Source organism: Camelus bactrianus, chromosome 2, assembly GCF_048773025.1.
Source record: "Camelus bactrianus isolate YW-2024 breed Bactrian camel chromosome 2, ASM4877302v1, whole genome shotgun sequence".
Classification (NCBI taxonomy): Eukaryota; Metazoa; Chordata; class Mammalia; order Artiodactyla; family Camelidae; genus Camelus; species Camelus bactrianus.
In genome coordinates this window covers 55,674,574-55,691,163 of record NC_133540.1, presented here as the reverse complement: position 1 = coordinate 55,691,163, position 16,590 = coordinate 55,674,574, and the positions used below count along the sequence as shown (strand labels likewise).

Below are 16,590 nucleotides of genomic sequence, written 5' to 3'. Positions count from 1 at the left end.
AGTGCAAACCAGACTCAGCAATCCTCTCTGTCCTTTTTCTGACAACTTGTTCAGTCTTTTCTCTACTCTCCCATTTATCCTAAGTGTACAACATGATTCTCAAACTTCCCCTAAAATAACAGCTTAGAGTGTCTGGATTTTATATTATTTTCCTTCTGAAAGTCAGTATCTCTGAAAACTTAAAATGAATTTTGAACATTCTTTCTAAACTTATGTAATTAAGGATACCAACTGAGGGAATGAAATATCACACAAAACCAATCATTAGGAAACGTGCTGCCCACTATCTCCTCACCATAATTCACAGTGTAAATAAATTCCAAATATGACGCTCTAACCTAGAAAAAATATAGTGATCATATAGGTAACAGCTCTGACTTAGTCTGATCTTTTCCTCATTCATGTAATAAAGATGAGCAATTTCTGTGGGTAAGATGCAACTTTTGATATCATGAAGAATGCCAAGATACCTGAGAAATAAAGAGCTAAGTAAGGAGGACAAGACATATATAGAAATATATGCAAGACAGAAAATTCTTTGGGCCTTCTAATTCTGGCTGGGTAGATAGAAAGATGATGTCACATGGTTTATAATTAACTGGAGGGTAGAGTCTGAGTTCTGGTTTTCTACTTCCTACAAGCACATTGAAATAAAGGCTATGAATAAATGAGTGAATGAGTAAACGAATGAATTTTGTCTACTTATATGTTCATGGATCAGATGGTATTTAAAAGAAAGAGAACGTATCTGCTACCCTTTTAAAAAGAGGACATTTGCATGTAGACCACGGTAGGCAGATGTATTCCAAAGAGCAACTGGGTTTGGTCAGCAAAAAAACAAGAAACTGAAGAACATTCTGGAAACACATCTACAACTTTCATTAGGTAGCTGCTTTAAGCACTTCACACACAGGGGCTCGAGTCTGTAGTTTCTGGCGTATATAGTAGCTACTTAACAAATAAATAAATGGAACGAATGCATGCATGAGTGAAGGCTGAATGTTAGATAGTATTATTCTCCATCACCTCAACCTGTATATTTCCTGTCCAGCATGATCTGAAGTTATCTTACTCACTGGGCTATTTGTTCTCTATTTGCTGCTCACTGGAACTAGAATATAAGTTCCACGGAGGCAAGGGCCTTTTCTAACTTCTTCATCACTGTATTTTTGCTGCACTGCAAAGCACCTGGTGCATACTATGACTGAAATAGTATGTAGCATGAGTGTTTTAATATAGGGGCGTGGCAGAGTGAAGAAGGGAATAAAGTTAACTATTATAAATGAGGAAAGTTACCTTGAAAAACAGACACATTGCTAACAACGGATACTTTTTGACTAGTCACAGTTTATGAGAAGTTGGGCAGGATGCTTTATGGGATTTATACACTTAAAATCAAGCAAGGAATATAAACAATTATAGTGTCTTTAACCCCTGCAAAAAATAAAGACAATAATATAATCTTCCTCACTATAACCTATAAATACAGAAAAATATTTTTTCACTAGACATAGAGAATTGTTTAGAGAATGTTACTATATAAAGAAGATAAAATTTTAACAGCTAGAATTAAAAATAATGTACCAATTAAAAAACTAACTTGGTTACTACTTTTTATACTACTCTGAAATAATCTAACCACAGAATTAGTTATTTTAAAAAAACTAATACATATTACTTTAGAAACATAATCAGATTCACTGTAGGCTTTTTTAATCTCAAAATAATTAGAAGGGCACTGTCATTAATCATAGAGGTAAAGACATTTTTTTTATAGCTCAAATACCAAACCATTTTTGTTTTGCAGTTCATAAAAGCAGAATAATAATGAAGCAAAATTAAATTTTCAAAAAACCTCTAAGAATGTAATAAGTATTTGGTTATTTCAAATGAAATATTAGTGTGTTTTTAACATCTTCTATTCATATGTATACTCACATCCCCACTTTTGGTTATATTGCATTGAAGTCTGTGAACACAAGAACATTAACGCATCGAAAGGACACTAAAACCTTAGTGTAAATCAGGTCTTGCTGGATTAAGCAACAGGATAATCCTGAATGCCTAGAAAGTGGGGATAAAGACAGGGGACCTAGAAAAGGAAAAGGAGTTACCAAAGATGGATTTTTATCTGGTTTAAAACTTGGCCTAGAATTGGCTCTAAGAAAAAGTTATATTAAAGAGTAAATTCAAAATGGATTACAAATTTAAAATAAGAGAAAAACATTTTTCATGTTAAATCCAAATATTTTGACAGTTTGCATACATACTTCTTGAATTTGGGCATGTATATTTAAAGCAGATTACTTTTGGAGTAAGATTCTTAGGGGCCCCTACACAACTGACTTCCTTTTTCTTTTCTAGTTTCTACAAGGCCCTCCTGAAGTAAACCTCCAGGTTTCAGAGAAAAAGGAGACAGCCTTCCAGCTGATTAGCCTTTGAAGGTTTATTAACAAAGAACAAATAGATCTTTCCATTTCATTCTACATTGGAACTTTTGCACTCTTCACAGAGCCAGGAACATTGTAGAAGCTGATAAGTATTTCCAAAAAGAATGAATACCTCCTTTCCAGATGTAAACGTGATGTACACAGCAACATAGGAACACTCCCGACATTCTGAAAGCAAGATGCACTAGTGAGCGTTTCTAAGGATTTTGAAAGTTGTAAAACAAACAAAAAAACCACTTTTCAGTTACATAAAAAAGCAAGCCAACATGTAGTTCTTTGGCATCTCAGAACATCTTATATGATACAAGAGTTGCTTCTTCTGTGTTCATGTTTTGGTTCATCAAATATTTATTTGGTTCCTACCATATGGAAGAAAATCTTCCAGGAGTTTAAAAGATGGGAAAGCACGGCCTATCTGCCCTCAAATAACTTACAACAAAATAAAGTATCTGATATTGGTGTGTTGCCCAGAAGCCCCCAAATGATCACAATTCAAGACAGATGTACTGTTAAAAATTATAAAATGTCACTTAATTCAAATTAAAAACATGACTTAAAGTCCTAATGTGTAAAGCAGCACACAAAACTCTGTGGTGGAAACAAAAATAATATATAATTTCTACTTTTAATTAAATTATAATATAGATGAAGCAATAACTCATGTACATAAATTATTATAAGCAAGCAAAATGTTAAATTAATTTTACCAACTTAAAACTGCAGCAATTCAAAAACAAGAATGCTCAAAATCTTTTCATTCATTATCTACTATAGCAGAACTCTGAGAAAGATATTATAAGTATTACAAATCAGAAATTAGAGGTTTTAGAGTTAAGAAATATATAAGAAGTCATGCTTCTAGAACGTGGAGTTGTAGGGATGATGGTGGGAGCGGGTTAGAGAAAGTGTCAAGGACCTGACTTCTTTGAAATACAATTCAACTGTTGAGACAGTGAAGGAGGAAGACTGGCTACAAGGAATCTTGTTAGGTAAATGTGCTGAATTTGAAGAGCACAGGAACAGTCAAGGTTAACTGGAAAATAACGGATGAGTAGTGTGCAATAAAGGCAAAGAAGGATCAAATCCTGGGGGGGCCCTGAAGACCTACTCAATCAATGGTAGTAGCTTCTGAATTCACATGTTCACCCCCTCTTCTCACTTCTCATGTCATTCAGCTCAAATTAATTTACTAAGCAGCTTTGGGATCCACATTCTATAAATAAAGCCCAATCACATAATACTGCTGCTAAAAAACCAGTTACCTACAAAATACACAAAGTATAAGACATCTCAGAATGTGAAGGCCTTGAAATTATTGTGAATTTTCAGAAACTCAAGTAACAAGGGCCCACTCTGCCACTGTTCCAAATAAACCCCAAACAACATCACTCCCGTGACTTTATTCAGAATGAATCTTTATTCTGGAACCACTTCCACCGTTAAAGGCCCATTCTGAATGCCACCTCTGTCGTGGAGCTTTCCTCCCTCCTTCAAGCACAAAGTAGAAAACCATCAACAATCACTAGGGAACGTTCTTGTTAGATTTGGCAAGGAGTGGAGATGAGTGATCTCAGATCTTCATTTTAGGGCTGGCATATACACAATGGGCAGTGCTGCTGGAACTTCCAAGTTTTTCCTTAAAATGGAAGTCATAAAAATATGAAAAATATTTACCACATGTTTATTTAAACAGTACCCAAGACATATGTTCCATTATAGCCAGGCATGAATAACCCTCTGGAACAGCTAACAGATATATGGGAAGAAAATATCTGGCCTAATGACTCAGAAATTTACCTAGATAGTGAAAAACACTAACAACTAGGAGTACAAAGCATCTTTCTACTAAGGATCCCAAGAAGCTCATTCACAAAGGCAGGCTTTGACCTTTTAGTGTATCCCAATATGTGTCCTCAAACCCAAGCAGTATCAGGGATTTTCTGTTGGCTACTAAGATTCTTTTGGTCAAAGTTCATCTTTGGGGGATCAGAGCTGCTCAGGTACTTTTTCAAAGTTGACACGGAGGAGTCAGCACCTACAATAAGCTCCAGTTTCAACCCTCCCTGCTCTTATTCCTCTCCCAGGCTCCTATGATCCTGAATCCTTCACACCTTAGCTCATAGCTGAGGACTCGGCTGGTTCCTCTTAGTCCTAGAGTACAGAGACTCTCTGCCACTGTTACACTCTGCTGGGACATAGAGGACCAGATTCATACTGTGCTGAGCACCTTTCCGTGTTGTCCCACCACATTACATGTAGCAGATTGGTTTCCTATACTGAACAGAAATTCCTGTGTAAATATCTCAAACACATTTTATTGAGGCTTGCCTATGCTTTCTTTTAACACATATTAATTGAACACTCCTTTGGGATAGGCACTAAAGCGTGTGTGAGACACAGCTCCTCATTCCCTACAGGGGAGTCAGATAATTAACAATTCAACCAATCAGCAAATAAGAAAATTCAAGTTGTGATAACTGCTATGGAAAAACTAAAGCTAATGGCAGAGTGACTGGAGAAAGGTACATTAAGTAGGGGGAAAGGGAAGGCTTCTTTGAGGGTGTGGCTTTTGCCCTGGCACCTGAATGATGAGACGAAGCCAAGTAAAGATATGGGGGAAAGTCATTCAAGCAGAAGGAAAGGTAAATGTAAGAGAGAGATGGTTGGCTAGAGCACAGCAAAGGAGGGAAGATGGTAGGAAAAAGGCTAAGGGGGCAAGTAGAGGCCAAAATATGCTGGACTTTGTGGGTTGTGTCATAGAATTTGCATTTTACTCTAACTGAAATGGTAAAACCACTGGAAATTTTTAAGCAGGGGAGTGATATGATCTGATTGAAGCTTTTTAAAATCTCTTTGGCTAACCTGTGGAGAATGCAATTTTGGTGGCGAAAGAGGAAATAATGTGAATGCTGCTATAATAAGTGGCAAGTGATATCTGTGGGTTGGCCTGTGGTTTAGAACCAGGAGACTCAGAGAAATGATATTTAGGAATTTATTTGCTTGTAGACCTGACAGAGCTAGACATGGGATATGTGTGTGTGTGTGTGTGTGTGCACGCAAACGTATGTGTATGTATCTGTGTGGGTCTGTGCCTTTGGGACGGAGAAGATGGATAAACAGAAGCCAAGATGATTTCTAGGATTTGGAATCAAGCAATTGTGTGGACAATGGGAAGACTATAAGAGGAATGTATAAAGAAATTCAAAGCTTTGTCTTCAAGACTGAGGCTGCTAGATTAATCTGATAGTTCCTCATAAGGCAGATTTCTTGAGGAAATATAAGATTTCCTTATAATTTTAGAGTTATCTAGTCACTAAAAGGGATTCATTGCCTAAAGGAAAAATAGTTAAGACTAACTTGCCAAATAAAATTACATACATTTTAAAGGAAATATTGTCCAAGACATGGAAATGGACAAAAGAGATTTCTGAGTGTCCTTTCAGGGCTGTGCTGGGAGGTAGAGTGTTCTATGGGATCTTCTGGGGACTATCAATTCCACAGGGGTATGGGTCTTATTATTGACTTGGCTATTGTATAACTCTGTAGGGGTTAGAAGTTAAGGGGTAGAGAACTGAGGGTAATAAAATGATTCTTGTTCTTAGCAATGCAAATGAATTTTGTTCAGTAGAAATAGAAACAACTGCTTTCTGCCTTATAAAAAGGTCATTCCAAACATTGTATTTTATTGCCCTATTAATATTAACCAGTTTTGCACCTATTAAAATATTTATTTTAGCATTCGTGATTGCATATACATTATTCTTGAAATTCTCATTTGAATATTGATTTCTACGTGGTTCCTTCCTTAAACTGATGAGTTCAATAAAACCTTCTACATGTTTAATTTATATTTGAATGAAAGAAAAAAAAATTTATCTTTTGAAATTACATGTGTTAAAAACCAGATAACAAGCCCAAAATGGAGTCACCTGTGCTAAGCTCCATGTCAAAAAACCTAAACACTTAACCTAATTACAGTTTAGGCCCCTCCAGAAATAGAATCTTAAACCAGTCAATTAGGAGCTGCCTGATCAACACTAGTCAGGTAATCTGCCTGATACAGCCTACCATCCCTCAAAGAAAGTAACCTTGCAATAATTAAACCATTCCTTTGTCTAGTATAACTTCCTTGTTCTGCTTCTTTTTGCCTATAAAAGCTTTTCATTTTATACAGCTCCTTGGAGCTCCTATTTATTTTCTAGATGGGATGCTGCCCAATTCGAAATGAATTTTGCTCAAACTCAAAAATTTTAATATTCCTCAGTTTATCTTTTAACACATGGTAACAAGAATAACAATAGTGCATTAAAAAATCAAGGGAAGTCTGAATTTTGAAGTCTGAATAGAAAGTTATTGGCTGTGATTAGATCTTTGGTGATCTCTCTTAAAATGCCCATTTATGACAATGAGACAGAAAAGGACAGAAATAAGTAAATCTTCAATAGTTAGGAATATAATTGTCTAGCAGAATATAGGTGATATCATTATTGTGATGGAGTACATATGAACCTGTTTCTGACACTCAAATGCTAAGGAATTTTGAGGAAGGGGCGTTTTTTGATCATCTTTCGAAAAAGGTTTTATGAAGAAGTATGAGAAAACTAGCTTAATTGTCATCATAAATCTCATTGCTACATTTTCATATTAAAATCCTTAATGCAGTTTACCTTTATGTGTCTGACATTTATATACAGAGGTATAACCATTGTTTAGAAGTAGCCTGTATATTTGCAGTTTGCCTGTTCTTTGATTTCTTTTTACTCTCTTCCTTATGAAATGAAAAATAATTCTCCTAAGTAATTTCCACACAGCTTCTTTTCTGATTTGAACGAACAATCTTGGTTGTTGGGAGAGGATCCTTGGGGCATAGAAATATCAGTCTGTTCAGAGTGATCTAGGAAAGTAATTTCTCACAAACTGCCTTCCTTCTACTCTTTAAATTTCCTCCCACTAAGAATCACTTCTTGGTGTAAAATAATGTGCCCTGTGGTTTTGGGGATGAGTAACTTAAAATAAAGGAGGTGTAAGTCACTTCTATCTACATTCCCCAGGTTAGAGAAGAGGAAGTAAAAAGTGAGCTGGAATTTACTCGTTTGCTCTCCTAGATGGCTTTCTCACCACTTTCTTATCTGCTTCCTTCATGCTTTTCTAAAACTGTAAACAACAAGGGACTGTGCTTGCTCTCCAAAATTAAAGTGAAAACAAATCCTCAATGCTATTACCACCATCTTTGAATGACTCACAAACCACTAAACATAAATACAATGTGATGCAGTCACACAGAGCCCAGAGAAAACTCCCTTTTATAGCAAGTGGCATTGCTAGGAGCATAAAATAATGTACCCAAGGGAAAAGAATGTTGAGATATTGAAGATAACCTAAATATGCCATGGTTTACAGTGGATCAGCATCCCAAATTTCCCACATGGTCTCTACTGAATATTTTAGAGTGAAAAACGAATCAAGAAAGATGGTATTATATATACGCAGCACACACACATAGGTATACACACACGTGTGTGTGCACACAAATGTGTCAGCAAATATGATTTATATATTTAATATGCCAAACTCTCAAGTTCAATTTTGATTCACATAAATTTACATTCCTCCTTAGCCTTAATAATAGCAATAATAATGCATATATAATATTTTATATTTGTATAAATTATACAATTAATTTCCACACACATTATTACAGTTGAGCTCAGTGTGCAGCCATGAGGAAGCAAATGCAGTATTAAAATTGTTTTGGTGATTTGAATTATAGCTATTTTGTTTTCCAGGTTCTTATTTTCTCTTCCTAAACATATTTGCTGTTTTTTTAATTATACAGGTTTTAAGGATATTGTAATAATAGTTAAAAGTTATTTGTGCAACTTAGAAGTTAATATAATCAAATCTTCATCCATTAGAGATGATGCATTAGTAAAATGGAGTAGTATCCAATAAATGATGATTCATTAAAAATTTTGATGAATATCACTTCTTATCAATTCCATAAACTAGGTGGAAAACATTTTATTTTTATTTTTGTCAATAGATATTTTATACAACATTGACACATACAGTAAAAATTTTCAAACTATCATGTTTAGGTACTTTGTGATTTAAAAGTGAAAAAAATCGCTTTTCTTTATTAGGTAGAAAATAAACTGCCTTAATTAAATAAAGAAATTACACAGACCGTATTTTACAAGTTACTTAATAAATTTTGCTGTTTTAAAATCATTTAGCTTGGGAAATCTTATACTTTCTTTGGATAAGTATAATATGGTAAAATATATCACCAAATTTACCTGGTTATAGAATATTTTAATTATAGCATTTGGAAACTGTCATTAACCTTTTTAATCTAATAAACTATATTAAAAGATAGTGTTTTATTTATTATATTATGAAATGATGGGGTTCAGGACACACTACCCCAAAATATGGCACCTTAGTGTATCGACTATTTTAAGCAGCAGAAGCAGGAAGGTCACTCTGATCTCCCCATTTCTTTCCTGAAAGCAGAAGATAGACCTCCCATGTGAAAGGTGCCCTCCCTGCAGCAGGAGGAAGGGAGGCATTCACATCACCAGAGAAGGGGAATTCAGGGCAGAGAAGGCTGTATAAACAGCTGCTGTTACTTCTTCTCCATTTACTACCCACAGCCCACTTTGTCTTGCCAATTCTTCACAAATTTGTTTCTTTGTCCAAAAAGTATACAAGCTTCCTGCTCTGGTTACTTCTTCCCGTCTTTGTTCTCTAGTGAAGGGTCCAACGTTCATCTAAAAATTCAGTAAACTTTGTATGCTTTTCTCTTGTTTATCTGTCTAATATCAGTTCTTAGGCCCAGCCAGAGACTCACAGAAGGAAGAGGGGATTTTTCCTCCCCTACAGAAGTATTATGCTTGTGAGTTATTTATGGCTTCATTCTGCTGTCTTATCTATAAGAGCTTGAGTAAGGAATTACTTGTTGAAATTTACATTCTTTCGTAACTATAGATCAGTAAACCCAAAAGGTTTATAACCACCAAGAAATGTGAACTAGGGAAAATTTTTAAATTATTACTCTTCACTTCAGAATCTTCTTTACAATTAACATGGTAGAGTTGAACGTTCTCTGGAACCCTAAAGACGTACAAAATGTCATATTTTGTAATATCTAGGCAGTTTCACTTATTTTAAAACAAACTGCTTACACTTTTTATGCTCTGATAATAGTTGCAAGCATGCTACATTCTAGAATTTTTTTCCAAGGATATTGTTAACATTATCTTTATAGCTTTGCATTTTTATTGTGCTTTACTGATTTTATCTATCGATGTCTAGGCAATCATATTTTAGAACCAAATTCCTAAGTGTACTCTGGGAAACGTAACAATTATATCACTGCAGGAGCACAAAGGGGAGAGTGCAGCCCTGTGTCACAAGTGAGCTGGATACAGCTATTCCACATCCTCTTCCAGGCTTCTTGGATATTTGTCTTTGTTCTTAGAATTTTCTGTATCTCTTCATTTGGCTCTGCTCTTAAATTTTTTTTTTTTAAATGTATCTCTTCATTGCAACAGATGTTCAAAGAGTTTCTTAAAGTCCACTTTTAAGAAATGTGCTACCTCATCTACAGTACTTTATCTTTCTCGCTAGAATTGAAGATGAGGTAAATACAAGGGACCATCTCTTTCCTCCATGCTTGACTTTTATCAGAGGAAGAAAAAGCACACGGATGAAAGAGGAAGCACATGCTATAATCTGTCATTTCTCAACAAAGTCCATGATCTGCATACAATGAACTAGGACTGGTATTCAATGACCCACTTTCATTCCACAGATATTTACTGATAGCCCCTCCAATGTCCAACTTAAAAGTAGACAGGACTGAAGGTGGGATGGTACAATTCAGGGGTAGAATGCATGTCTAGCATGCACAAGTTCCTGGGTTCAATCCCTAGTACCTCCATTAAAATAAATAAATAAAAGCTATGTAACTCTTCCAAAATAAAAAAAATACATTTTTAAAAATGTGAAATAAAAAAAAATAGACAGGAATGATGTTAATGTGGAGTATTATTGAAGTTTGACCAGGCCTGTCCCTGTGCTAACGGCTTTTACCTCCTTCTTCCTGTTTATTCCTCATTATGACACCATGGGTTAGATATAGTAGTGTCATTTTAAATATGAAGAAATGAAGGCATAAGGAGATGAAGCTGATGGTCTCATTATTAATAAAGCACTTTGAAACATGTAGAGTTACTCTACGTATCATATTAGCTCCTTATGCCTCCCAGCATCCCTGCTAAGCAGATGAAGATCATTGTTACTTGGCTTGAAGCCTCTCCTCCACTTGATTTTTAAAGGTTATTTGGAGGAAAAAAAAGAGTATGGGGGCATTTTCTCTCCAAGGTTTTTCCTACTTTTAATCTGAGAATGGAGTCATACGCTGTAAACGCCAAGAAGTTCTAGGGGTCCGCAGAAATGCATGCTACACAGATGCAAACTATATGGTTTCTCAGGAAATAAAAAGAAGTTCTAATAAAATGTACTGAAAAGTGATTACACAGGAATAGTAATAAGAGGCTGTCTGAAAGGAGAAACCTGCTTCGAAAGAACAGCTTCTCTATTTCCCTCCCTTTGAAGCCATTTCAGCTGTCCAGAGTTGTCCTGAAGGAAATCCATCACAGAGAAGAAAGGACATTTCTATTCTACACCCTCCCCATTCCTTTTATGCTCCCCTTAAGCCTCCCTCCCCTGCACCCTCACGGTTGCTTCACTGCCAGCTGGTGAAGGGAAAGCTATTCCTAGCACAGCAGATGTAGGAAGCACCAGCCAGATGAGCCCTGGACCTGGCTGTTGGTTTGGTTTGGTAATAAGGAAACAGCTCAAGAGAAACACAGGAACAGAGCGCAGAATCATTCTGCTTAGAAGCATTATGCAACAGCTGTGAGATAAATCTTGAAAGAAAGAGGGGAAAAAAGAGGGAGGAAAGAAAGAGGGAAAAAAGAGGGAGGAAAGGAAGAAGGGAATAAGACACAGAGAGAGAGAGAAAACTGATTTTGCTTCAAAAGGCCTGCAAATTCTGGAGTTATATAAATTCTATTTGTTCTGTAATAGGAATATCAAAACACTGCGCATCAGCTCCTTAGGCTTAGCTAAAGTGCCTGTGTTCTCTTCGTTTTTATAGCTACTGATTTATAAAGGCTTGTATGTTAAGAGGCTGTGCTCTTCTGATTATATCATAACTGGCCATGGGAATAGGAATTATTTTCTCTGGAGTATGTTCTGAGACAGCATCCTATTCTTAAAGAAATCTGCATAAAGCTGAAGCACTGGCATACTGGTTTGGCTGAAATAGTATGTGATTCTGTTTATGATACTTCCTGTCCAACTTTGTACAAGTTTGGGAGAAGGAATTGGGGAGTAAAAGAAAATAAATGAAGGTTTCCATATTCAAAGAAAAAATGTAAGAGAGGGAAAGGAACCAGAATCATAGAAGTTAAAAATACATGAGAAAGTCATTAAAAACCCCAAACAGTAAAGCTGTAAAGAACCACATGTAGTCCGACAGCTTGTCCTAGAATGCTTCCAGGGGTGGGGATTTCAGTTTCTCACCAAAAAGTTCATTTTATTTCTGAAGAGTTTGCTAATAGAAGGTTCTTATTTGGTTTGATCCAGGTTCTACTCATCTGGAATCTTAATAAATGGAGACTCTCTTCCACATTACAGTTCTTCAAATACGTGCAGACAGTTACCATGTTTCTGAGTTGTTTCAGCTATTTCAGCCAATCCTCACGCCCTGCGGTTGCCAGATTTCCTCCTTGGCATGCACTTCAGTCTTTCGGTGTCCTTCTTAAAATCTGGCACTGGGAATTGAACACAATACTCCAGATGTGGTCTGAACAGTGCAAAGGTGAGCGGCACTATTACCATCCTTGACGTGAAGTCTATATTTGATGAGGATCCACATCAGTTTATTTGGCAGTTCATCATGTGGTTGGCACATGATAAGCTTGCAGGCAGCTAAAACCACAAGTTATTATTTTTTTTGTGTGTATGACTTTCTAAAGCCAGGTTTCCTACATCTTGTAGAAGAACAGTTAAGTTGGTGAATCTACACAGAGAACTGCCCACTTCCTGATGTTTTTGCTCATCCTTCCTGCTACTTAATGACTTAGAAGATACTTGATTTTGTCATCCAATATGTTAGCTGTTCCTCCCCTGTTAATTCTGGTAAATATGTGTCTTTATCTGAATCATGTGTTATCGATTTTGAGGGGACAGCACTGACTCTGAACAAAGCCTTATGAAATGTTGCTGGAGACCTGCCCTCAGATCAACTTTGATTTATTACTCAGGTCACCTAGAATGACTCATTCAACTTTTTACTTATCATTCAGTCTAATTTTTTATTAATTGAAAAGGATTGATGTTTCTACAAGTTTTGTTGAAACTAAGATATTGTATACCTATAACTTCCCCTGATGTTGGCATTCCAAAAGAAAATTAAATGATACTTTGGGACATGATTTCTTCTCATTGAACCTGGGGTACATTCTAATGATCACTGATTCCTTTACTAACTTACTCAATAACAATCATTGCCTAGTCAAGTAGAATTTTTAACAAAGCCACCATAATCAGTTTTTCAGTTTTGTTCTTATAATCCAGACTTTTCTCTTTGACACCGAGATACTGCACATCTTCAATATTCTGATACATTTGCTTTTCAAGAGTCTTCAACTGTTGCTTCTCAATTTTTTCACACACATGTTAATGTACAAAATATAGCATGTAATTTAATCCACTGTGGAGTCTCAATTCAGTTAACCATTCTTAGTCTCTTAACTCAGGTAACCAAGTGCCTTCTACAAGGACAAACCCCTGGATGAGGTAGTGCTGAAAGTAGTCACTAGAGGGCAATAGAGGGCTGAGAAATAGGTACTGGACTGAGTGACAGCAGGTTAGGATCCAGAGACCTACCTCTAGGCTAGAGAGGGCCAGCCCTCTGTAGAAGAAGCGAATATTTAGGCTTATCCAAAAATTCCAGTTTAGATATACAGTTCACATAAGAACTAGGATAGAACTGGGACATGATCAAGGTGGATCTGCCAGTCAGCACTCAGATGGAGAACACAGCAATGACAAACATTTTTAGGAAGTTGGTATCAATGTCAGAAAATGGCCTTGACAACAGGAGTCTTGTCATGGTCAAAGTCTGCATTCAAAGCTAAGATCAAAACAGCACAGACTCAGCAATAATAGCTACAGTATATTGAGTGTCTACTATATGTCTAGCAATAAACCAACAATCTCTCCCATTCTTGAAACAACCTTTGGAAAGTAATAGCATCCCCATTTCATAAAAAGGAAACCGGAATTTAAGAAATTAAGTGGCAGAGCTAGGATCTAGAAAGGTCTGTTGAGCTCCAAAACATGTATTCTTTATGCTGAAAGGCTACAGAGTATCCTGATTCAATAATTAGAAGTCTGGGAAGAAGGCATGGTAAAAGCTTGTGACAATCTGCTTCAAAGACCTGGCTTTCTCTCAGAATTTGTGGAGAGTAGACACATCCCATTTATCTTGGGCTTCTATATGTTAGTAATCATATCCCATCAACTCTTCACAGTTTGAAGTTCATTCTGCTTTTGAAGGAGGGTGAAAACAAAATATATTCTATTTTCTTTAAAATCTTGAGGTAAATGTATATTTTGTAAACATATCACTTTTTTAGTCCTATGGATTAAAAAAAAACTTAGTGTAAAAAAGATTCTCAGTAATAATTTGAATTTCAAATAGAACCTACACCTTTTGGCCTCAAATACTGGCCACGTAAGTGTAGCACCAGCTCGTCCTAGTAAAAATGCATACTAATTAATTATGGGAGGAAGTATTTAAAAGGATAAAAAAAGATTTTCAATTTTAGTATCTGTAAAACCAAAGAATAAGATAAGTGGTAGCATAAAGGTTATTTAAAGTGCTGAATGCTAAATAGCTTAGATGGAAGTGAAGTTAAAGTGCTCTGGGGGAAAAAGATTCAAAAGGTAGCAGAATTGATGATAAGGTCACTGATGTCAAAGATGTCATGTCATGGACTGATGTCATGTCACTTATGCATGACATAAGTTTGAATAAAGTTGTTTTAAGAAATGTGAGATTAAAAAAGGCAATGTTTTTAAATGTATAGGAAGCATTCTAGAACAAGCTCTAGGAGTAAGTAAAGAAGTATGGTTCTTTATAGCTTTACTGTTCTGTGTTTCTAATGGCTTTCTCAGCAAAGAAGTAATTAAAATAATATATTAAAACCAAAATCTATTTTAGGCTTTCTGAAAGGATGTCCTCTGGTTTCCCAGAGTCACTGACTTCTCATTAGATATCTGAATATATTCATTACATATCTGAATATGTGGAAATTTGTTAACAATGATCTCCCTTCTCTCTGCCTCCCTCTTTCCCAGCATATGAGAATATTCCTTGCAATTAATACAGATTTCTTCTTGACATTAATATTAATAGCTTTCTTTGATCTTAAAGAATATAATCTGCAAGGAGTATGAAATAGAACAAAATTTCAAGTTTATGAACATAAATCCATAATTCATATTATTTCCTTGTGTTTCCATCCTTTATGAGGATACAGATTTCAAATATTTGTAAAAGAAAATAAATGAAATGCTTAATTCAAATTCTGCCTTAAACAAAATACCTAGGAAGCTCTATGTTTCAAAAAACTAAAATACCTTCCTTTGTTTCATTTAAAGTTAAACATAGATTGTACTTTAGAAGTCCACATCAATCTCCTTTAACTCACTGCACAAACTGTCCCATGGACAAAGATTTCCAGTTATTAAAGGCATTTTTCGATGTATGGAGATTACCAATAGGTGGGAATGTATCTCACAGCAGCGAGAGAGATGAAGCCAGCTGGTCCTGGGCAGCAATCCACCAATGGCCCACTTGCTGAAAGTAGAGCCATGCCTTTTAAATTTGCACTGTTTCTAAAATGTCCATGGACATTCAACACCTATACCCCAGGAGCCAGATGTCTGGAACCTCTTAGAAATAATTTCCAATTTGTTCTAATGCAGTAATGCTTCCTCTTTGTTATTCTCTGTTCACGTATCTGTCTTACGTTATTTTGGTCCCCTTCGTTCCCCTAACAAACAGAGCTATGTTCTTCTCTATCCCCTTCTCTCAATTTCTTGACTGTTTTCTTTAGCATATGAGAGCACACAGCATCTGTTTCTGAGTCTATGCCAGGTGGATGAAATTAGCTATTGGAGAAATCTGAGGAAAAGGAGATCAAGGTACTTTTAAAATAGGCAGGAGATAATGGAAGGGTAGAAAAGGAATTGAAAGATGGAGACGCTCATTATCAGGAAAACACTAAAGCCACCTAGAGTTCTGTCAGACCCAGTGGCATGGACATCTCGTTTGAGAAAGTCCTTGAGATGGTTACGGCAGACATACTATATCTACCTCTCCCTACCCCAAATTCTCATTAAAATATATCAAAGTAAGTGGACAGACTGGTTATCATTTACATGTTAACTCAACTGATTAACCAACTTCTTTTAGGTCCTAAGTCTACATGGACTCATGGTAATCTAAATCATTATATAAACAGGAAATTTGGGGAAAAAAATCAACAGAAATACTCAGAAGCCAAAGTTCCATGTCATCCTTCAGGGGTAGTGCCAGGGTTTTTCTTATAAGAGAAACCATTAGGATGCAGTCTGTTTGGTTTTTCTAAGCACTAAATTTATATGAGTGGAGCTCAATAAATACCATGAAAATAATAATGTCAAACATCTGTAGAGTACTTTCCAGTCTACACATTCCTTTGTTTAACCTTCATAATTGTTATAACCCTCATTTGTAGATAAGGGCACTAAATCTTATGGAGGTAAAAAGAACTAGTTAAGATCACATTGGTAAACGACAATGTTTTAAACCATAACTTTCATATTCCAAAATGAAATTTTCTGATTCTAAATCTTGTTTGTGGGTCAACATTTGCTTCTGTGGACCAACTTACCCTTGACCTAGCCCAATATTCAAGTGACTATGAGTAGAGGAAGCAAATCTCACTCTATCCTAGGAGACACACTCTCCTTAATTTGTGAGATTGTAGTCCTCTGCTTCATACAGTCTGAATGA

The 16,590-nt window shown here is 35.9% G+C and overlaps 1 protein-coding gene across 2 annotated transcripts in view; it reads right to left on the bottom strand.

Moving 5' to 3' along the window:
* ARSJ (arylsulfatase family member J) overlaps positions 1-16,590 on the bottom strand; it is a 68,119-nt gene that overhangs the window by 26,897 nt on the left and 24,632 nt on the right. The window contains exon 2 of one of the 2 annotated variants that reach the window (XM_045514990.2): positions 2,563-2,618. The exons of the other annotated variant lie outside the window; for it this stretch is intronic. Within the exon in view, the coding sequence (XP_045370946.1) occupies positions 2,563-2,600 (38 nt within the window). The 5' untranslated portion in view covers positions 2,601-2,618. The remainder of the gene's footprint in view (positions 1-2,562; positions 2,619-16,590) is intronic. 2 annotated transcript variants of the gene reach the window in all.